The sequence below is a fragment of the Stegostoma tigrinum genome, chromosome 31, assembly GCF_030684315.1.
Source record: "Stegostoma tigrinum isolate sSteTig4 chromosome 31, sSteTig4.hap1, whole genome shotgun sequence".
In the NCBI taxonomy this organism is placed as follows: domain Eukaryota; kingdom Metazoa; phylum Chordata; class Chondrichthyes; order Orectolobiformes; family Stegostomatidae; genus Stegostoma; species Stegostoma tigrinum.
This window is the reverse complement of record NC_081384.1, coordinates 25,531,282-25,554,998: the sequence shown is the minus strand read 5'-3', so window position 1 is coordinate 25,554,998 and position 23,717 is coordinate 25,531,282. Positions and strand designations below refer to the sequence as shown.

The window sequence follows — 23,717 nt, the reverse complement described above, 5'->3', positions numbered from 1 at the left end:
GATTACAACAGGATCTTGATGAGATGGGCCAGTGACTGATCGGGTTGAATTTAGATAAATGTGGTTTGCTGCATTTTGGAAAGGCACATCAGGGCAAGGCTTCTACACTTAACAGTAAGGTCCTGGAGAGCGCTGCTGAACAAAGAACTTGGAATGCAAGTTCATTATCCCTTGAAAGAGAGCTGCAGGTGGACAGGATGGTGAACGCAGCATTTGGTACACTTGCTATTATTGGTCAGTGCATTCAGTATAGGAGTTGCGAAGTCACGTTGTTACTGTCTAGGACATTGGTCGGATATTTTAGGAATAATGCATACAATTCTGGTGTCCCTGCTAAAGGAAGGATGTTGTGAAACTTGAAAGTATTCAGAAAAGATTTAGAAGGATGATGCCAGAGTTGGAGAATCTGAGCTATGGGGAGAAGCTAAATAGGCTGGAGCTATTTTCCCTGGAGTGTCAGAGGGTAAGAGGTGACCTTATGGAGGTTTATCAAATCATGAGGGGCACAGATAGGGTGAATAGACAAGGTCTTTTCTCTGGGGTGCAGGAGTCCAAAACTAGAGGGCATAGGTTAGGGTGAGAGGGGTATGATTTAAAAAAGGACCTAAGGAGCAACTTTTTCACACAGAGGGTGGTGCGTCCAGAAGAAGTGGTGGAGACTGGTACCATGACAAATATTTAAAAGGTATCTGGATCGGTACATAGGAAGAGTTTACAGGAATAGGGGCCAAATTCAGGAAAATGAGACTAATTTATTTAGTATATCTGGTTGGCATGGATGAATCAGACTGAAGGGTCCGTTTCCATGCTGTACATCTCGATGACTCTGATAGCATGGAGATGAAGCTGGCTAGAGAAGATTGTTAAATGGAGTTCCTAATCCATATTGCTAACCCTATTGAAATAACTGAAAAGGAGAACAATTTTTCTAAACCCATATCCAGATCAATAAAGATAGCACTCCTGTGGAGGAAGGAAAGCTCTACCTGATGGATCTTTAAAAACAGCACTGGCATCTGTATTTGTGCGTATCAGTGACTTTACAAGAACTGCCATTTTTGGCACCTTGCCTTTTGGCAGCTGCTTTAAGGCCGCCTGTAGAAATAATGAAGAGTTGGTTAAAACATTTGAAATAAAAATCATTTTTATTTGAACAAGTTTGTTCAATAAAACAAAAACGAATTCTTTAAAACTAACAAATGCATTCAAAACTTGATCTGCTCCATTTAGTTTTGAAAGAAAAATAACTTATCACACAACCCTTCTGATAACATCAAGATGATCCAAAGTACTTTACAACAAATGAAGTACATTTCTAATTATGATCACTTTTGTAATGTAGGAATCACAGCAGCTAATTTGCACATAGTTATCTCAGTCAAACAGCCACAGATAATGACTGGATAATCTGTTTAATGATGCTAGCTACACTCAGATATGGATCAGACTCCGTAAAGACTTCTTCCCTGAAGAATACTTGCAAACCATTACAGCTATTAATTAAAGTGATCTGGAATAAAAACTACCTCCGGTCTACCACTAGAAGCACAAGTTACCAGTGTTCTCCCTAATTTTCTTGCTGGCTGTAAGAGTCTCCAATGCTCATGCATGGCAGCATCGTACAGAACCAGGAGTCAACTGCAGAATATCAGAGTGGGCACGTACAGCTTAGAGAGAACGTTGGTTAAGTGTGATGCAATACAATCCCGTAACAGTGAGTGCAGTTTCTAAGTGCAAGAAGCTGAATATCAGTCAAGCAGGCTGTTTTGTTCTCAAATTCCCTTCACTAAGCACAGTACAGCTGCATGTATACTGACACACTGCAGCAACTCACCAAGTCTTCTCCAACAGCATTTTTCAAACCCACAACCTCTATTACTTAGAACAAGGGCATTTGATGCATGTAAACATGACCACCTGCAAGTTCCTCTCCAAACTACATTATCCTAATTTGGAACTCTATTGCCATTCCTTCACTGTCACTGGGTCAAATTCCTGGAGATCCATGGCAAAGTCCCAGCTATAAACTGCAGTAGTTTAAGGCAGCAACTCAACACCACCTTTTATGAGCAATGAATAATGACCCTGTTCAGAACACCTCATGAACAAATCAAAGAAAGAATTCAAATTTATAAACTGCCACAGTGGGATCTGAACTCACCTCAGTATAGTTAGTTCTTCCCTCAAGATTACCATATTGATAGCATTGTCGCTATGTAATTGCATTATGCCTGAGAATATTACACAGAATGAGCTGTAAACCAAAGACTAGACATGAGATCATGAATATAAGTATTTTTGTAAGCCATACCTTTCGTAGAACCATGACAATGCTATAACTTCGAAGGAAACAGTCAGCATCTTCCTCATCTAACCTTAACTCTGCTTTCATGGTAGCCCACGGACCTCTCCCAAAGTCATCTTCAACAGATTGTTGAGAACTAGGAACCTCCTTAATGTGAGATTGAAAAATTATGCACAGCTAAACAAAGTAGGTAAATATTAATAAGCATTTTTCAAATTCAAGTTATTACTCTACAGTACCAAAAAAAATCAAAAAAGCTTTCCAATTCCCATTTGTGCTGCCAGCAATCCTGCACAGCTTCTTTTGTACTCCTTTGTTGGCTCATCAATCTTTAATATTACAGCAAAAATTCACACACTGAATTTGTAAAATATATATTCACCTCAAGGGAAGCATGTAGTTAAGAGAAGGAAGGATGAATGAAAATAAATCAATAATAAAGAATACAGCTTCTCACCCAACCAAGTAGTGTGTAGCTTTTCAAAAAAAAGGCAAAACACTCTGACTGATTTGCTGTAAAGTAGCACTCTTTTACTGGGAAATGATTTAAGCATTATGAAAGATTTATTCGTTGAAAGATTTATTCTCTCACTTTTGTTGTATGCTGCAACCTTTACCGACACCAACTTTGCCGTTGCAGTGACCAAGAAGCTATCTGCAGCCACCCACTGAACATGCCTAAAGTATTGAAAATGTTTTTCTAAATCCTGTTGATGAGGCGATTCCAGCATTAAGTCAGTTACCAGATGCTCGACTAGTAGTTACCACTGCAGCCTGCAAGTAGAAGATTACAAAACTAAGAATCTATCATCTTCACCATTTTGCTCAGGTGGCATACTGCTGTAAAAGGAAGCAGTGGGGTGTAAAGATACTGATAAAGCTGGTCTTCACTTGCATTGTTACTGTTTTGACTTACCTGAGGAGAGAGTCAGAAGCTGGAGTTGATGTGGGCACACTCAATTTTGAAAAAAAAAATATTAAGTAAGATTGAATGTTATTTGGCTGGTGAGAATTGTAGCTTTCCTTTCCCTGCTTATCTTTGGAGTGAGTCAGACTAAAGAGTGAGAAAAAATTTTTACTTTCTTTAAAGTTTGAAATTAAGGGTTAAGTAAAACATTGAGTTAGCTTCTCGAAAATTAAGGTGATGTCAACAGAAGGCAAGTCTCTTATTTTTGAGAGAGAGAGTAGCAATGTTTATTATCTAATAGACTAGAGGGCAGCTCTGATCCCAGGAATGTATACGCCTGCATGTTTTCCACGTCCTGGATAGAAACACATGCTACAATTATAGTCAGTTGCAACCACTTAAGCTCTGTGTTTTGGAACTCAGGCAGCCTCTGGAAGAACTATGGTGCATCCCTGAGGTTGAGAGTTTTGTGGATAACACATTCACGGCTGTGATCATCTACAGCCAAAAAGTATGCAAGGAGCGGGTGCCAAGATTCACTGGGGTGGCATGCTGGAATTAAGCTTCACTATTGTTTGAATTGTCACAAAAGCTAAACATTCCAAAAGTACAGAGAGTTCCCCAATTTACCTGTCTTTTATGCCCAGTTTGCCAGAAAGCACAGATCAGGCTTCTGCTTGACAAAAAAAAATTACTACCTATAACAAGTAATTAGCCTATAATCATAAACCACTGGCACATAACTGTCTTAATTAAAAAGTAATCCCTTTATAAACTCTCTCTCTTACACACAAAAAATGGGTTATGGAGAGAGGGATAAACTGGGAAAGTGTTCAATGGTTTCTTTGCCCAAGCGTTGCTGAGATGATTCTTGTGCTGGGCAGAATGCTGCCTTTTCAGTCATCCTTATCAGGATGTTTCCAATGGTTTACAACAGCCACAGGGTGGCTGACAAACCCAGAAAATATCTCTTGCTTATTAATTAAAAATAAAAAACACAGCTAACAGCAGCTGCTAAAATACAATGAATTAGTTTTCTTCAGGCTTAAAGTGACTTTTTGTAGTCAACAGAAAAAGAGCTCCTAAGTTGATGGTGGTCCAAAAAATTGCTGTCTTGTTCACAGCTCCAAGGTGTTCAACAATTTGAGAACCGCTCACATAATTGTTGGCAGGCAGTTGAATTTTGTCATTGGTCACTAGCCCACAAACCAACCCATTAATTGTTGCCAAAGCTCCAATTGGACACAACCCTTCGGCTTCAGTTTATTTACAATCACTGCTGTCATCCAAAACTGTGCAAACAGAGTCCACAATGAATACCAAGTTACTTTAAGTAATACAGCATTCCTTGCAATCCCTAGTTTTGTAAACAGTTTTTTTCTCACTTCAGCCCACAATTAAAGAACAGAAATAGAAAGGCCCAGTCCTTACAAAACAGAATGGGTGATATATAGAGAGTCAGGCAGAAAAAAACCCATCAGGCACATAATGCAGGAGTCCCCCGAGAGACATTCCATTATTTCCTGCCGCTGCACTGACCTCTGAAGTGTGGTAGCAGATTATGGAAACAAAAAGTAACTTCATCCACATACTGCTCGAGTGCTCGGACCATCTGAGAAGCTGCACTGCTTGGTGGTGACACTGCCTCGCTTTTCAAGTGGTATTGAATTCAATGTACTGAGGGAAGAAATTGCTAAACTGGGAAGTGCAACCATAGCCAAGTCCATAGCTCTACAATTGGTTCACCTTTTCTGATGAGCAAGACACATACAGAGTGAGAGAGAGAAGGTCTGAAATGAGCAAATTGGGCATTAACAGTAGTAATTTGAAGATTACTCCTGGTACCAAGTGAATACAAAAATGGGAGGTTAAAACAAGTGAATATGGGACTGAATAGTGCTAGACGGAGGACTATAGATTCTTGGGACATTGGAAACATTGCTTGGAGTGATGGAACCTCCACAGATAGTGAAGCAGCCGCCAATGTCCAAATGTAGCAAGATCTGGACCACATTCAGGTTTGGGCTGATAGGTGACAAGTGACAACTTGTCACACAGTGACAAGTGTCAAGAAATGACCACCTCCAAAAGGACAGAAGCTTACTATCACCACATGACATTCCATAGCATCACCACCATTGAATTCCCACCCCCCACTAACATCCTAATGACCAGAAACAGAGGACTAGTCATACAAGTACTGTGGCTACAACAGCAGGTCAGAGGCTAGGAATTCTGCAGCAAGCAACTCACCTCCTAACTTCCCAAAGCCTGTCAAGTCAATAGTGTGATGGAATACTCCTCATTTGCCTGAATGGCTGCATCTCCAACAATATTCCACATGATTGGCACCCCTAGATACTACCTTCAACATTCACTCCCTCCATCACATTTGCATTGTGGTAACAGTGTGTACCATATTGAAAATGCACTGCAGTAATTCACCAAGCTTCCTTTGGCAGCACCTTCCAGACATGGAACTTCTGCTGCCTAAAAACACATGGGCAGCAAACCCTTGGCAACACTATCATCTGCAGGTTCCAGTCAAAGCCCACAGGCTAATGAATTCAAAATAGCATTTGCTGTTCCTTTGCTATCACTGTGCCAAAATCCTGCAATTCCCTTCATAACAGCATAGTGAATGCAGCTCCAACACACGGACTGTGACATTTCCAGACAATAGTTGATCACAACCTTCTGAGGGACAAGTAGTAATAGGCGTACATTGATCTTATATTTCACGGAATGTGCATGAAAATATTCCATGCAACAGGAAGCTACATTATAATATTTCTAGAAGCTGTGCAGATCTGCCTGCAGGCTTACCTGAGGCCTTAGCTTTGGCACTGCACCATGTGTTGGTGTCTGTGGATCTGAAATTAAGACATCATCCAGGTTTTTCCCAAGATGCTGGAAAACAAGCAGAGTAGCAGTCAATTACTGGACAGCACGCTTTAAAAAGAAAGAGCTATTTATAATTTCAGCATCAGTTTCAATTGCACTTGTCCTTGTTGCATCAGCTAAATCTTACTTTTTTCATCCCTACATATTATATTTGGAATTCAGGTCCATTTATTGTTACAGAATACATGCCGAATGAATTGGTATGGTTCCTCATTATTAGTAGACATTTTAAGGATACGTATTGGAATATCTAGATACAAACCTTATAACTACATCTTTAAAACATTCAATATTGTTAATTATTTTATTTGAAAACACACAATTACTACAAAAACCGAAAGAAAAAGCTGGACCATAAGGCATGGAAGCAGAAGTACACCAGTCTCCTCTGTAATTCATGAGACCACGTCTTATCTGATAAGCCTAAACTCCACTTTATTTCTTTTCTCCATAATCCTCAATTCCCTTACTAGTTACAAATCTGTCTATTTCAGCCTTGACTCTGCTTACTGTCCTAGTGTCAATAGCCCTCTGTGATAAAGAATTTCACGGACACACTACTCTCAAAAGAAGTTCCTCTTCACCTCTGTCATAAATGGGCGACCCCATAATAAGTTTTTGCCCTCTATCTTGCAAGAGACAATAACTTCTCCACATCTACCATAATAATCCTGTTAAGAATACAACCATAAGAAATGGAACAGGAATACACCATTTGACCCCTTGAGTTTGCTCCTCCATTCAGAAGGATCACGACTGATCTGACAATCCTCAGCATCTTTAAAAGCGCAGGATGCAGTAATATCCTAGAAGGTGTGACAGCCTTTAGACACATTAGTCTCACTGGAACTATTTCTCTGGTGATAATTAGTGTATTTATTTCTTACCACCTTCTTGATAATACAAGAATTTAGAATGTTATTAGTATATTTACTGTGAAGACTAATGCAAAATATTCGTACAACTTCTCTGCCATTTCCTAGTTTCCCATTATTTTCCAAGCTTCGTGCTCTAAAAGACCTGTGTTCACTTTAGCTTCTCCTTTCTTTTTTATACATTTAAAAGGAACTCTTATTGTCTGTTTGAAACATCACCTGCTAGTTTGCCTCCATAGTTTATTTTCTCCATCCTTACTGTCTTTTGGTTGTATTTTGTTAGCTTTAAAAAGTACGCTCCCAATCTTCTGGTTTATCAACATCTTTGCTACACTTGATGTTTTCTTTCCTTTCAATTTGATACAATTCTTAGCCATGTTTTTGCCGTTCCTAGGATCCCTCTTCCTCATCAGGATATATCTTTAATATAAATCATGACTTCCATTGTTTCTATTAAACTACTTTTACAGACCATTCCAACCAACACTGCCTTCATTCTTTTATAAGTTATTTAAGTTTAGTACAGCTGTTTCTGACCCTCAAATTGAATACTATTTTCTCCCTGCCTCATCACACATTACCAGATCCAAAAAGGCCTGAGCTCTGGTTGGATCCAGAACATGTTGTCTTAGGAATCTGTCTAAATACACAATGAACCCTTGTGAATACCTTTAATAATTTACCCAATCTTCACACAGATTAAAGTCAGCTACGATAATTGCACTACCTTTTGTTTTGAACTATATCTTCATTATCTTCTGACTGTCCTTAAGAACTGCATATGGATTACTCCCACCACTATCATCTTCCTCTTGTTACTTCTTCCCTCCACCCTTATGGATTTTGCATTATCCAATCACAGATCATTTCCTCTCTCATATGTTATAGTCAGTCAATAACATCTTAATGTCAAGTTTATCACAAACATAGCAATGGAATATCGGTATTATCAATGATACAACTAAAACATTCAAGGAAATGCAACCTGTGCTAATCTCAAATCATCTTATGTCTGATCAGTCAAATACTCCTCCTTCCATACACATTGGAAAACACACACTCTTTCAAGAGTCTACTAATGATTCAAAAAAATTGAACATCTTATCAGGTCTGCCAGCTTAGCCTTTTACAAACTACACCAAGCATTTAACAAAAGATCCCCTAAGTCAATAAATGTCCTATTGTACAAACTAGCTGTTGTTACCTCACCACTATTTGGAAGCAAGACCTGGACAGCAACTCAACCGTATTATTGAGATTATACCAGCCATGCCTCTGCTGAATTCTCAGGGTGTAACGAAAGGACCTGTGACGAAATATTATCATCTTCCTCGAGGGCAGTTCCACAAGCATTCTGACAAAGTTGCAAAATCAACTACAGCGCACTGCTATAGTCTGAATGGCTGAAAAATACCTATGGTAAGCATTCCAGGAGAAAAAAGAAAATACTACAACACCTGAAGCTCTTTTTGAATCACAGCAACATTGATAACTAAGAGAAGTTTGATCCCAATCATTCAAAATAGCAGTAACGCATCGTCAAGTTACATCATGTTTCAAGTCCAAATGCCTTAACGAGACAGAGCAGCTGCACAGAAGGAAACAAATCCTGAATAAAAAGCAAAAGAACTGTGGTTGCTATAAATCAGGGACAAAATGCAGAAGTTGCTGGAAAAGCTCAGCAGGTCTCGGAGCACCTGTGAAGAAAAAAAATCAGAGTTAACGTTTCTGGTTCAATGACCCTTCTTAAGTTCTTCCTCACTATCCCCATCTCCCAAATGACTTTAATATCTTGAAATCTATCAGTCTCTGTCTTGATCATACACAATTATGAGAGGCCTGCAGAGGCCTAGCCAATAAAATTAACGAGTAAAGTCACCATTGTCCTATCACGATCTAAGCTGCTTTTGAAGGGGGAGGTGATCAAGAATTGGTGGGGGGGGGGGCGCGAAAGAGACAGTGGAGGGGGTGTGAGTGAAAGAAACGGGGAAGAGACAACTGGTGGGGCTTTAACCTGAGGGGGACCACTCCTCAGGTTACAGCACAAGTTGAAAAGGGCAGACTTTCATGATAACCTCAACAGTGCAGAATGAAATCCATGCTGTTGGCGTCACTCTGCATTTCAAACTGGCTTTCCAGCTCAAATAAGCTAGCCAATGCCTCTAGGTAGAGAGTTGCAAACAGCACTGATTTATCAGGTGGAGGGGGTGACAACCAGCAGGTTTGTTCCCCATATTGTGTCTTATGTGCCATGACATCATGGGATTCCGATTCAATGTCGAATCCTATTAAGGCCATTCCCCCACATCTGCCACATCAATAGAACAAGAACTGTACAGGGTTAGATTGTTACTTTTCTGGGGTCTCTGTGTATTGTGAGTCATATCAAATACAGACTAGACCAGGTAAGAATGACCAAAAGAACTGTGGATGTTGTCAATCAGGAACAAAAACAAAGTTGCTGGAAAAGCTCAGCAGGAGTGGCAGCATCTTTGAAGGAAAAAAAAACAGTTAACGGTTTGGGTCTGGTGACGCTTCCTGAGAACAGTTCTGAGGATGGATCACCAGCTCAGTGCGATGCGGCACCACACGCATACTCTCAACCTGTCTCTACAACAGCATTGTAATGCACTGGCTCTGGAGTTCCACTTCATCCTCCAGCTCATTCGTCATGCTAACAAGAAACATTTTCTTTTCCTTTCAGGCATCAAGGCCCACAAGATGCAACAACTCAAAAATACCCACAGCCCTCTGGAACCTTCCTCTCCTCCCCTTTGCCCTGACTCCGTTCCTTCTCCCAACTCCACCTCCTGTCCAATATTCACCATTCCCCCCCAGCCTTCCACTCTCTGATGATGAATGCTCCGTATTCAGCAAAGGCCTCAGCTTTATTCCCATGTCCCCACCGTAAAGTTTGGGCATGATGACGTTGAACTCTTCTTCCGCTGTCTTTGCCTCCGTACTCATTTCTTTGGACAAGAGTTCTCTTCGCATCCCACAGAGCCCTTTGCCCAACTTCAACACTCTCCCTCCGGCCTTTTACCTGTATTCAATCTTTTCATCGAGAACTGTCAACGTGACATTAGTCGCCTCCATTTTGCTGCCCCTTTCTCTAAATCCAACCTATCTCCCTCCAAACTGACTGCACTCCATGCACTCAGATCACCCCTGACTGTGTCATTAAGCCTGCCGATAAAGGTAGTGCTGTTGTAGTCTGGCGTACTGACCTCTACTTTGCAGAGGCTAAGTGCCAACTCTCAGATACCTCCTTCTACCTTCCCCTGAACCATGACCCCACCATGGAACATCAGGCCATTGTATCCACTATAGTTACTGATCTAATTTCACCTGGTGATTTCCTCCACTCCACTTCCAAGCTAATAGTCTCCCAACCCGACACAGCTCATTTCTACCTCCTGCTAAAAATCCACAAATAAGACTGTCTGGGCAGACCCGTTGTTTCAGCCTGCTTGTGCCCCACAAAACTCATCTCGCAGTTCTGAGGAAGGGTCACCAGACCCAAAACATTAACTCTATTTTTTCCTTCACAGATGCTGCCAGACCTGCTGAACTTTTCCAGCAACTTTGTTTTTGTTTCAGGTAAGGACATTAGCGAATCAGTTGGATTTTAAATTACAGCCTTGTAAATGCTCTTAATTGTCAAGAACAACTTTTTATTTCAGATTTGTTTAAGTGAAACAGAATTGAAAAGGTTTGCCGTGGTGGGATTTGAGGTAATAGCTCTAAAGGTCTAAATGAGGCCTCTGGATTACTAGTCCATTAACATTATGATTATAGCACAATTGTTCCCTCGAGTAACTACTTAAAAAAGATAAACTAAGGACATTTTATTGCTTTCTTCTTTTATTTAATGGCAGTATTCACAAATACAATACTGCACAACAATTTTGATTTGGTGACGAACTAGATAGAACAATCAAAATAACTGGTTCATCCTTAATGCAGTGTCTGCTGCCATACCTGTTGAGGAAGAATTCCAGCAGGTCCAGGAAAGCGTCGTTTCGGTCGGGGCCTGTCTGACCTCACAGCTTCTGGTGTCCGATTAGCAGCCGATACCAACTGAATCAAGTGATTGGTAACAGGGGTCCCCACACAACCTGCATTTGTTGCCTGTGAATACTGAGCTCCTTTAGCAGCTGATGGGCTTTCAATAGCGCACATTAATGTTCGAGGCTCAATACTGGACATAACTGCTCTTTTGACATCTCCAGTGAAGTGTTTAGGGAACGAAGAGTTCTGAAGAGGTAGCCTTGGTCTGAACAGCAGTGGATTTGAACAGTTCTGAGTGGCAGTAGAACTTACTTGCTGTGGTCTAGATTGAGTCTGCAGTTTTGAAGACAAAGGTTTACATGAGCTATTGGCATTCCCTCGTATGTTTTTTCCTAAATTATTTTGTGGCACTGTTGTTAATAATTCTTTTGCTGATCTAATATTGTCAGATGGAATAGGGCTACATAACTCTGTTCTTGGCACAACATTTGACAGTGCAGCAGAATGGCCGTGGCTTTCAATTATCTCAGAGGAACTTTTGGCTCCTTGCTTTCTAACGCCACCAGAATTGGAGTTGCTCAAAGTGGTTGGACACTGGTTAAATTCCAATGACGGGTGACTGAACAACTTCAAATCTTGGCATGCGGTCTCAGAATAATTTATCTGAATCATTTCTTGACTATACTTGCAAGGAACAGCCAGTTTGCAACTTTCACTCTTGCCAGTGTCTGCTTTTGTATGTCGTGACAATGTTGCTGGTAGTATAGCAGGATCATTTTGACATTTTGGAGAGGGAACAATTCCAGGGGTTACAACTGTCTTCTCGAAAAATCTCAGACTACTGGTCTTCCTCAATGTTGTATCTGGCACATTACCATCCTCCTCCAATTCCTCACAGTCAGACCAAAATAAATCATCAACTTCAGTGGAGCTCTGCTTCAAGTCAGGTGTTGAGTTCTGCTTGTTATTCCAGTTATTTGATTTTGAAGAAGAAGAATCTACTGATGCAGCCATTGCATTTTTTGTAGGATCCTCATTGGTCATATTTTTTGAAGTACAACCATACTCCAACTGGCAATACTTCTGACCCAAGCTGCCATGTAGCAAGTTCTTGGGCTCATAATTCGAATTAGTAGGTGTCCTGAGAACTGAAGCAATGGGCCTTAACCCAACACACGGATTTGCTCCAGATGAGCTGGTAGTTGTCTTTTCAACATCCAACACAGCCAATAATAAATCCTGTCCACAGTGGATTAAAGAAAAAAGACAATTAGCTATACGTCACTGGAGATCATAACTGATGAATGTTAACTCAAAAATTTAAGAACTTGATTTTGATTTTAAAAGATTTGCTTAAGTTAAACTCTAACAATTTAAGTTGCAAGGCAATTATGTAATAACTTATTTTATTGACCTTGAAAAAAATGTTACACTTAATTCAGAATGATTTAGCATCTGGACCGACGATAATTTAGAGGACTTTAATTAAAGCAAATCTGATTATTGATGCTGATGAGCTACACTGAAAATAAAAATCCAACTATCAAAGTAAAACAGTGCTCAATGGAAAATAAGCCTATTGAAATACCCTATCACTTAGAGTATTTTTGAAATAAATCATAAAATATGACTACATTTTTCAATCAGAGGGCTTTCCAATCAAGAGTTCATTGCAAATTAATGCTTTTGAAACATTAAAAAAAATACGCATATCACAACTGAAAATAAGTAAAAAGCTTCAGATATCTTCAATCTTCTTGCTACACGAATAAAGAACAAGAGTAGGCCAGTCAGCCCTTTGATGCTGCTGTGCCATTCACATATATCATGGCTGATTTGATTTTAAATTTCCATTTAACTTAATTTCCATTTTGCATTCTTCCATAACCTGAAAATTATTGATTATTATTAAAGGGATATAGAATTTATCTCCCTCTGCTTTTAAGATACTTAAAGATTCTGCATCTACTGCCTTTTGAGGAAGGACATTCTAAAGACTCTCAGCCCTCAGCAGAAAGGAATTTCCTCATCTCCTCATCCAAGTGGATGTCCCCTTATTTTTAACTATGACCCCTAGTTTTAGATTCTACCACAAGAAGTAACTTCCTTCAACATCCACTTGGTCAGATTTCCTCAGGATCTTATAAATTTCGATTAAGTTGCCTCTGGCTCGTTTAAACTGCAGAAGATACATGCCTAGCCTGCCTAGCTTTTCCTAATAAGGTAATCTGCTCATTCCAGGGAGCAGTCTAATAAACTTTCTCTAAGATGTTTCCAACCCATTAATATCCCTCCCTAAGTACAGTGACCAGTAATATACACAGTATTCGAGATGCAGGCTCACCAACATCTTATATCCTGCATAACCTCACAAGTCTTACATGCAATTCTCCTTACAATAGATCATAACCTTCTATTAGCTGTCCCGATTACTTTTTATGACTGCATACTAACCTTCTTTAAATCATGTACGAGGACGCCCAAATCTCTCTCTGCATCTCAGAGCTCTGCAACCTTGCTCCATTTAGATAATACATATATTTATACTTTTTGCCAAAAAAAGGACAATTTCACACTTTGCCACATTTATAATCCATTTGTCAGATCTTTACCCATGTACTCAATTTATCAATACCTTTTGAAGGCTCCTGCTGTCCTCTTCACAAAATATTTTTCTATCTATCTTTATGTCTTCAGCAAATTTAGCTACATACCTTCAATCCTTTCATCCAAAATAATTCATACAAACTGTAAAGAGTTGAGATCCCAACACCTTCCTCTTTGGCGCACTACTGGTGACATCCTGCCAGCTTGAAAAAGACACACTTATTCCTTCTTTCTGCATCCTGTCACTCCGGTTAATCTTCTATCCAATGTGTTACCCCTCATACAATGATCTTTTATCTGTGGCACCATACCAAATGCATTCTGGAAATTGAAAGACAATGCATCCGCTGGTTGTCCTTTATCTATCGCAAATTACTTCTTCAAAGAATTCCAATAATCTGTACTCTTTCTGGTGAGAATCAAAGCAAAATATCTGTTCAGTTCATCTGCCATCTCTTCATCCTTCATTACTAATTCCCCAGATTTATTTTCTATAGGACCAACACTTACTTTGATAACTCTTAAGTATCTAAAGAAACTTTTCCTATTTGTTTTCTATATTTTTAGATTACTTCCTCTTGTACTGATTTTTCCTTCCTGATTAATCTTTTCGTACTTCTTTGTAGTTTTTAAAAAAAATATTCTGTCCAATCTCCTGACCTGCCATCTACCTAGATGCTAGAAGCATATGTCTTTTCTTTGAGTTTGATTTCTTAAAAGAACTTTTTCATGATTCACAGATAGTAGATCTAAGCCTTATAATTTTTCTTATTTGTAGTAATTTAACTATTCTGCATTTTCTGGAATGTCCCCTTCTATATGTTTGCCACTACAACACTACTGACCTATCCCTTAACCTAAATTGCCAGTTCACATCTGCTAGCTCTATTTTCATGCCTTCATTGTTGCCTTTGTTTCAAATCAAACTAGTCTTGAACCCACATTTCTCCTCTTTAAAATATTTGCAAAATTCAATCATATTATGGTCTTTATTTCCCATGCTCTCATGATTAAGTTAGTAATTAATGTCATCTCATTGGTCAAAACCTGGTCTAGTATAAGCTGCTCTCTGATTAGCAACATAACATGCTGGTCTAAGAAACCATCCAGAGCATATTCAATGAAATCCTCCTCTAGACTATTTTCTTCCCCATCTGATTTTTCTAATCTACACATACATTAATACCTGTCATGATAATTGTCTTTATTGACCTTTATCAATACTTTCAATGACATGTATCTATACACCTAGACCACTGTTCCACTACAACTTACTGACTTAGTGTATGTGACCTTATTCTTACCAAAATATACTCCCTTACACGTATCTATATTGATGTTGGTTACCATACCCCGAATTTGCAAGTTCATTGAATTTCTTCCAGGATTTTACAGCAGTCTTGCTTTGTATTAAAAGGAAGATTAAATTTGATTTGATTTGCAATCACTGATTCTTTGCTTCAGTAAGTGGTGAACAATGGTCTTAACATTAATCATTTTTGATACCAGTTTCCATTTTTTGCCTAACTCCTCTAATCCCAACTTTTTTCCACTTTATAACAAACTCCCTATTTATTTTGCAACTTGCCCCAGTCATGTCCTGATTTTCAGTCATGAGTTCTACTCTGCACTACTTGGTAAACACATGCAAGTTGTTCCAAGGAGCCAAATTTCAGCCAGATTTGACCAGCCACCATTGTTAGTGGCTAAAGTAAATGAATCCATGCTAACCAATGGATCACAAATTGAACAGTCACCACTTCAAAACTGCAAATACTCCCTTATATTTTAAAGATTTTGCTGGTACTATACTCCTCTGTAACATTTCCAGTACACAGCTGTGCAGTAATGCATAGAATCTGCTCAGCTATGGAATTAATCAAAACACCCATGCACTCCATAACAAAATTTGAGGATACATTGCTCCATTGTATTTTGGCCCAAGTGACAATTATGCTTCAGATCCAGTGAGATTTTAATTACTTATCTTGCAATAATTTATTTAATGTTACTGAAAGGAAATTATTGCACATCACTGTCTTTCAACTGTTATTTTTGTCTGATTTTTTAAAATATCAAATGCAAAACTGAATGAGTTTATCAGTTGGTTTTCTTCAATTTCATTTGGGACAAGTACACAATTGTTGCAGGCCAAAATATCAAAATGTTGATTCAAAAACAGCATCTCGTTTTTCTCATAACATTTTGACATTGATTTAGTCAGAGGACAGTTTCTCTCAACAGAGAAATCAATACCTAAATATGCAGGTTTATTCATATTTTAGAAATTTTCATTTATGTTACCAATAGGAAAAAAGTTTTTTCTTCTGAAATGGAACCCATATCCAAATTTTGGTTCATATCAAGCTTGTGAATAATCAGTGGAGTCCATTTTGAAATTCATCTTGCATGTCCTGATGCAAGAGACCTCCAAATTACCCAAATATTTGATAAAAGTCCAACAGTCCATTATGCAAAACCAAATCAATGCATCAGTGCACAGGTTAAGGGATAGGTCAATAGTGATGGAGTGGCAAACATATAAGGGATTATACCAGAAAATGTAGAATTGGTAAATTACAACAAATAAGGAAAATGGTAATGCATTACAGCAGAGTTAAATAAGTAATAAGTTTTAAAATATGTATTTGGCAGTTAATATCTCACCGATTAAGCACATTTGATGCTTAGAAACTACACGTTCAGTGTACACTGCTGGCTGAAAAAGTTATTTTGAAAATAGCAGATGATCATATTTTCTTCTAGTGTAGCATTTGAATAATGAATTTCAAAACATTGAATCTTTTCAATGAATTTTATTTAATTCACTCATGGGATGAGGGTATTGCTGGCCAGGTCAGCATTTATTGCCCATCCATAATTGTCCGCAGGTCAGTTAAGAGTCAACTACATGGCTGTGGATCCGAGTCTCACGTAGTCCAGAGTAGGTAAGGCCAACATTAATAAACCAGATGGGTTTTTCTGACAATCAACAGTGGATTCACGGACTCTTAATTCCAGACTTTTTCGGTAATTTTTAAAAATTGAATTCACAATCTAATACCACTAGGCCATTGTCTCCCCTAACATCAACTATATAGAAAATTACTTACATCATCATCATCAAACTCTTCATCAACAGAAAATAGCTTCTGGAAACTGCAAGCCTTGGAGAGAGAACCGGAAAATTTAAAAACGTTAATAACGCAACTTAGAAATAAACTGTGGTCACAAAATAATCTGCATTGAAACTCCTTTATTTTCTCATCCATCTTGTATAATACCTGAAAATTCATTTCTTTCAGAAGAAATAAATTTCAAATAAAAGAGTTTCTGAACAAATTTACAAAAGGGTATTTTAAGGGAGGTGTGGTTTCATTTATTGGTCTAATGACCATAAAGGTCAAGAAACTAAGACTGGCACTTTCAATTGACAATCTCAATTAAATTACTCATTACTCTCGAAATTTTCACAACCAAAATTTAATTCAGTACCTTTAACTTGAAACTAAATTGATGTTATTAGGTAGACATCAACAATTCATGATTTACCATATTCATAAACCCCTAGAAACTTCATCACATCATATAAACTAAGTTTAGACAGGGCCAGAAAATAAAAAATCATTCATTGTCTTGGTTTTACTTGGAACCCCATGTGAAAAATGTTCGTGGATGGATGTATTGGCAGGTGAAAAACACCTATCAAAATAACAGTAAAATGTATTGATCAGCAGAATTTTGAAATTGGAGTTTTTGAAGTAACAAAGTCATGCAGATTGGAGGTTTATTCTGAAGTTAACTCGAGCTAACGAAACAAGTGTTATAGCAGAACTAGCCGTAGTGACATCATGACTAGTAATGCCCCAAGGGGAGTAATGAATTGTAATGTTTCCTTTACACCTGGGACTTTTGGTTTGGTACATATGGAACGCAACAAAGTTGCTCCAGAATAAAAAAAAATTGACAGCAGACTCATACCTGATGTTTTTGCTCAGTTACCTTTATAGATGAAAATTTCACCTCTCAAATGAACTGTGGATAAACTACTGACACCAAACAACCTGTATGTGCCAATTAAGGCATGAGATATTATTGCTGGGGAACAGTACATTCTCCACTTAAGGTAGCTCCAGGTCAAATACGTAGTTACATACAAAATAAAAAACAGTTTCTATACTCTACCCTACTGTATTTTTAAAAACAGCTCTCTGAAACACCCCTAACATTCTTGCCATTTCCTACACCACTCAATGTGATCTCTCTGGATGAAAGTGGTCATCTCAAAAATGTATTATCAGCCAATGTTACACAGTACCAAGGCCAGAGATTTTCTTCCTTCTCGGTAGGATTTGAAACTAGATCACAGAAGTACAACAACAGTCTAATCAAGCCTCAATTAGATGCCTCCCTCTTTTTTCTGAAGTGTCACACTGGACTGGAAACATTAACTCGATCTCTCTCCAGAGATTATGCCAGACCTGCTGAGTTTCTTCAGCGTTTTGTGTACTTGTTCCGTCCCTCTTTGTTTGAATGCTAATTATTTGATTTAGATACTGAGGCAAGCAACCAATTTATTCAATATTACCTGGCTCCATTTGAAACCAATCCCAAATGTTGGAGGCTCATTGGAATAAATTAAAAATTGCACTGACTTTAGTACAGAGATGCTCCCTCTTCCCTGTTTTCAGAGATTTTAAACTGCACTTCTTTGGCTTTGACTGCCTATTCCCAATATACTCAAATTCATTTCGATAACTTCTGCAATTGAAAAACATTCCTTTACATTTACTCGGGGTATTGCTGGCAGACCTCAGGACAACAATTACTTTACTGCCCAGCTAGTCAATTTTAGTAAACCATCCTGATGTGGCAAGGGCATTGGCAGTTTTAAACTTCTTTGACTTTATTCATATTTACAAAACCTCCAACCCCTAGTCATTTTCAAGGAACCCCCATTACTGAAATGCTACCCTTCAATTCTTTCACTAGTCTGCATCAATATTTAATATTCTAGATTGCATTTATCAATATTTCATTAAAACTGTACAGTTCTTGCAGCTATTATAAAAAATGAATTAATACCTTTCAAAAACATGTGGGAAAGTGAATCTGACATTTGGTCTACTCTAGCTGAATACTAAAATCAGTATATTTATTAGTACAATCATCTAAACTCTAGAGAAATACATTATCGTTAGAGATTAGATAATAAGAGATTGGTATCCAAATATTAACTGCTCACTTAAGTAGGCAAAGTTATACCATAAAATCATAACATTTAAAAAGTATCAGGTTGGGTATATGAATAAGAATAGTCTCGAGGAACACAGGCCAAATGCTGGCAAATGGGATTAGGTCCGATTGGGATGGCTGGTTAGTGCAGAATAGTTGGATAAAAAGGTCTACTTCTGTGCTGAGATAATAAAATGTGAGGCTGGATGAACACAGCAGGCCAAGCAGCATCTCAGGAGCACAAAAGCTGACTTTTCGGGCCTAGACCCTTCATCAGAGAGGGGGATGGGGAGAGGGAACTGGAATAAATAGGGAGAGAGGGGGAGGCGGACCGAAGATGGAGAGTAAAGAAGATAGGTGGAGAGAGTGTAGGTGGGGAGGTAGGGAGGGGATAGGTCAGTCCAGGGAAGACGGACAGGTCAAGGAGGTGGGATGAGGTTAGTAGGTAGCGGGGGGTGCGGCTTGGGGTGGGAGGAAGGGATGGGTGAGAGGAAGAACAGGTTAGGGAGGCAGAGACAGGTTGGACTGGTTTTGGGATGCAGTGGGTGGGGGGGAAGAGCTGGGCTGGTTGTGTGGTGCATTGGGGGGAGGGGGCGAACTGGGCTGGTTTAGGGATGCAGTAGGGGAAGGGGAGATTTTGAAACTGGTGAAGTCCACATTGATACCATATGGCTGCAGGGTTCCCAGGCGGAATATGAGTTGCTGTTCCTGCAACCTTCGGGTGGCATCATTGTGGCAGTGCAGGAGGCCCATGATGGACATGTCATCAAGAGAATGGGAGGGGGAGTGGAAATGGTTTGCGACTGGGAGGTGCAGTTGTTTGTTGCGAACTGAGCGGAGGTGTTCTGCAAAGCGGTCCCCAAGCCTCCGCTTGGTTTCCCCAATGTAGAGGTGGCCGCACTGGGTACAGTGGATGCAGTATACCACATTGGCAGATGTGCAGGTGAACCTCTGCTTGATGTGGAATGTCATCTTGGGGCCTGGGATGGGGGTGAGGGAGGAGGTGTGGGGACAAGTGTAGCATTTCCTGCGGTTGCAGGGGAAGGTGCCGGGTGTGGTGGGGTTGGAGGGCAGTGTGGAGCGAACAAGGGAGTCACGGAGAGAGTGGTCTCTCCGGAAAGCAGACAGGGGAGGGGATGGAAAAATGTCTTGGGTGGTGGGGTCGGATTGTAAATGGCAGAGCTGTGGGAGTCGGTGGGCTTGAAATGGACATCAGTTACAAGCTGGTTGCCTGAGATGGAGACTGAGAGGTCCAGGAAGGTGAGGTATGTGCTGGAGATGGCCCAGGTGAACTGAAGGTTGGGGTGGAAGGTGTTGGTGAAGTGGATGAACTGTTCGAGCTCCTCTGGGGAGCAAGAGGCGGCGCCGATACAGTCATCAACCCCCAATGCACCACACAACCAGCCCAGCTCTTCCCCCCCACCCACTGCATCCCAAAACCAGTCCAACCTGTCTCTGCCTCCCTAACCGGTTCTTCCTCTCACCCATCCCTTCCTCCCACCCCAAGCCACCTACTAACCTCATCCCACCTCCTTGACCTGTCCGTCTTCCCTGGACTGACCTATCCCCTCCCTACCTCCCCACCTACACTCTCTCCACCTATCTTCTTTACTCTCCATCTTCGGTCCGCCTCCCCCTCTCTCCCTATTTATTCCAGTTCCCTCCCCCCATCCCCCTCTCTGATGAAGGGTCTAGGCCCGAAACGTCAGCTTTTGTGCTCCTGAGATGCTGCTTGGCCTGCTGTGTTCATCCAGCCTCACATTTTATTATCTTGGAATCTCCAGCATCTGCAGTTCCCATTATCTCTGCTACTTCTGTGCTGTGTGAGTCTATGACTATAAAAACTGAACTCAGATGGGATTGAAGCTCCACAAAGTAGAAGACATTAGAAATAGGTAAACCATTAACATTTTCAAAACTTGATAACAATAAGCATTATCCAACTTCAAACAAAACATTTTGATTTTAATTTGACATTGCACTTCAAGCTATAAAAAAGTTCACATTGAAGCCTTCGAACACTGAAGACATCAATGAGGTATAGGTGCCCCTTTTTTGTTTAATATAATTTATTTAAAGCTGGTAAACTCAGATTTGCATTTGAATGATTGTATAATCTAAACAATGTGCAATATTTAGCACTAACGATCTCAAAACAATGCAATATTTGATAATAAAATTCCAGTATACATTTGTTAGTTTTTATTTTATCAAAACATAATCAACCCACCTACAAACAATTTATCATTCATTAATCTTTGTGCAACTTAAAAATACACTCACAACTGCTAAGTAGGCCATTAATGCATATCTTAGGCACATTCCTCACAAAGGTAACTGGACATAAAATTATTTCAAACTTTTCTTCATTCAAAGCAATCCATGCAATGGCTTAGTGCAAGATAGTAAAATATAATTTAAAACTTCACCCTTGAGACAGAAAGTGGAAAAAAAGTGCAGAAAGGTGCCGAGAATATAACCTGACATATGATAACTTGGCATGATCAGGATGGAAATATTTGGGATGCAGCATCTACATGATATGATCCCCACTTTTAACAGGTGTACTTTGGGCACAATGGACTACTAAGCATTCAGGTCTGATGGTATTCGCCAGCACCAAAGCAAATTTTTCTGCTGTATCACACAGCAGCACCCAGTGCCAACTTTGGCAAAAGCACAGGGTAAAAGAACAGCAGATCTAGTACTGGATTAAGAATACAAGTTAAAACATTTCTTTTCAGGTTAAGATGTTCAGGGCATTCCTTCAAGTTCTAAAATCAAACCTGTTCCCTATCATGGCAAACTCTTCCTCCCTTGACTTTGATCGTGTCTGGCTGCAACATCTAGCCCCACTCCAATCAACTCAACAGATTGTTTGGAAACACTTCCATGGCAACTGTGCTGCCTCCCCTGACCTACTTCTACTCTCTGGCCTCAGGCTTTGCAAGATTAAATGGGAGTTGGGCCTGACTTTGATAATAACACCTGAGAACTAAAAATATCAACATCAGGAAGCAACAGCCTTCTACGTGCTCATCTGGTTCTGTATCGACCTTTGAAGATTACCATTATTAAAAACAATATGGCTGTCAAATCAAACCCAAAATGTACTGTGTAAAACATTTCTCAGCTAAAGCAGATTGATTATTTTGGGATGTGATGTGAAATTATGACTACCATGGCTCTGTACTGTCACCACTAAGAAATCGTGAGGCTCCTGCAATGCATTACATTACATCCATTGAAAGTTTTCAGTTCTCCTCATCTCCAAGTTTATCAAGTCAGGCAATTCTCTAAAAACAAATTGTCTCTTGGATTCTGAGCTTTTGTGCAGTCCAGTTTTGTTGACTCAACACTGGTGACTGTGACCTCAGCTGTCAAGATGCCTCCCTGCCTTCTTCTCAAGCCACTCCTTAAAATCTATCTTTTAAAACCAAGCTTTCTGGCAATTCCAATCTTTAACTCAGTTCACATCAGTTTTTGTCTCACAATGCTCCGGTGAAGCACTTTGGGACTTTTTTGGCTACCTTTTAGGTGCTTTATTAATGCAAATTGCCATTCTTAAGATATGGTGGAACAGTTCCCAATTCCAGAATTTCACAACAAGGTAGCACACAGCAAAATGAAGTATTGTATGCACTGTACTTATTTAATCAACATTTCAAAAATGATACACTGAACGTTTAAATAAGGTTGTCACTTTAAAATTTCAATGAGTATGGGCCCAATCTCCTCAGCCTCTTCTCAAAGAAATCTCTCCATACCCAGATCAACCTTACAAAATTCATCGGGACTGCCTCTAATGCAAATATATCTTGCCTCAGATTAAAGGGACCAAAACTGTTCACAGTTTTGCCGGCATCCTGATCAATATATATTCCCGCAGACAACATCACGAACATTAACTGGTCATTATCACACTGCAATTTAACTTTGTGCGTAGAAGTTGTTTTTCCTACACTACAGCAGTGACGATTTACAGAATACAGGTGATTAGCTTTAAAGCACTTCAAGATGGCTGGTGATCGTGAAAGGCACTACACAAATGCAAACCTTTGGTCAGTAAGTCCCAGGTGCACAACTCGTTGCAAAAGAAAGAAAACAAACAAGTTTGGTGGGTCCCACTGCGAGTGCACACTCTGCAGCCCCTGTGTAAAGTTATGCAGCCTCCTCATGCTCCTTTGGAACATAGCCATTCCCCATACTACTCTCCCCTTCCCTGGGTTTAACTGGTTAAAATCACACAGGCCGCCAGGTGAGCTCCCCCTGCCAACTCATCTGAACTCCACACTCCCACCCTAATGTTTACAAACCAGACAGTTACTAACCATTCCAAAGTGGGCACGCTTTTCTCTGTCTCTCGGAACCTAAAGACGCTAAACTCAAAACAACCTCTTCTTGCTCAAAAATTACCGCCGCCCGGCTGACGTCTCCTTATTTCCCACAATCCACCACCGGCCGGGATCGCCATAGCAACCCGTTCTTGCACCGCCCATAACCGCTCGCTTCTCGCCCCGCCCACAGACGCACGTTCTCGCTCCGCCCTTGACAACCGACTTGTTCTGTGTGGTGATGGTGTGAGTTTTCTCATTTTTTGAGTGTTTGGGGAAAAGAAATCAGAAGCTATAGGTCGACTACAATATCTTAACTCTAATCCAAGCACTTTTATATTCTTCATGATCATTCCTCGATGCTGATAATGCATGTGCTTATGGGTTTCGAAAGAAACTTTCACGATTATCTTGGAGTTGGGAGGAGCAGCACCAAAAACTGGCCATTGACCTGCCCTTTTACATTTGATCAGTTGCCTTGCTGGAACTGTTGGAAGCTGGCTCAATGTTTCTGAGGCCCACATAAAGGAACAAAGATT

At 39.8% G+C, this 23,717-nt stretch overlaps 1 protein-coding gene across 4 annotated transcripts in view; it reads right to left on the bottom strand.

The window, feature by feature from the left end:
* Positions 1-23,282, bottom strand: part of hrob (homologous recombination factor with OB-fold) — a 41,241-nt gene extending 17,959 nt beyond the window's left edge. For 3 of the 4 annotated variants that reach the window (XM_048560737.1, XM_048560740.1, XM_048560739.1), the window contains exons 1-6: positions 23,176-23,282; positions 16,723-16,776; positions 10,973-12,241; positions 6,039-6,122; positions 2,312-2,452; positions 987-1,095 (exon numbers count right to left, since the gene is read on the bottom strand). In XM_048560737.1, the coding sequence (XP_048416694.1) occupies positions 987-1,095; positions 2,312-2,452; positions 6,039-6,122; positions 10,973-12,241; positions 16,723-16,776; positions 23,176-23,178 (1,660 nt within the window). In that variant the 5' untranslated portion in view covers positions 23,179-23,282. The remainder of the gene's footprint in view (positions 1-986; positions 1,096-2,311; positions 2,453-6,038; positions 6,123-10,972; positions 12,242-16,722; positions 16,777-23,175) is intronic. The other variant, XM_048560738.1, reaches the window with a different exon arrangement.
* Positions 23,283-23,717: the final 435 nt, after the last annotated feature.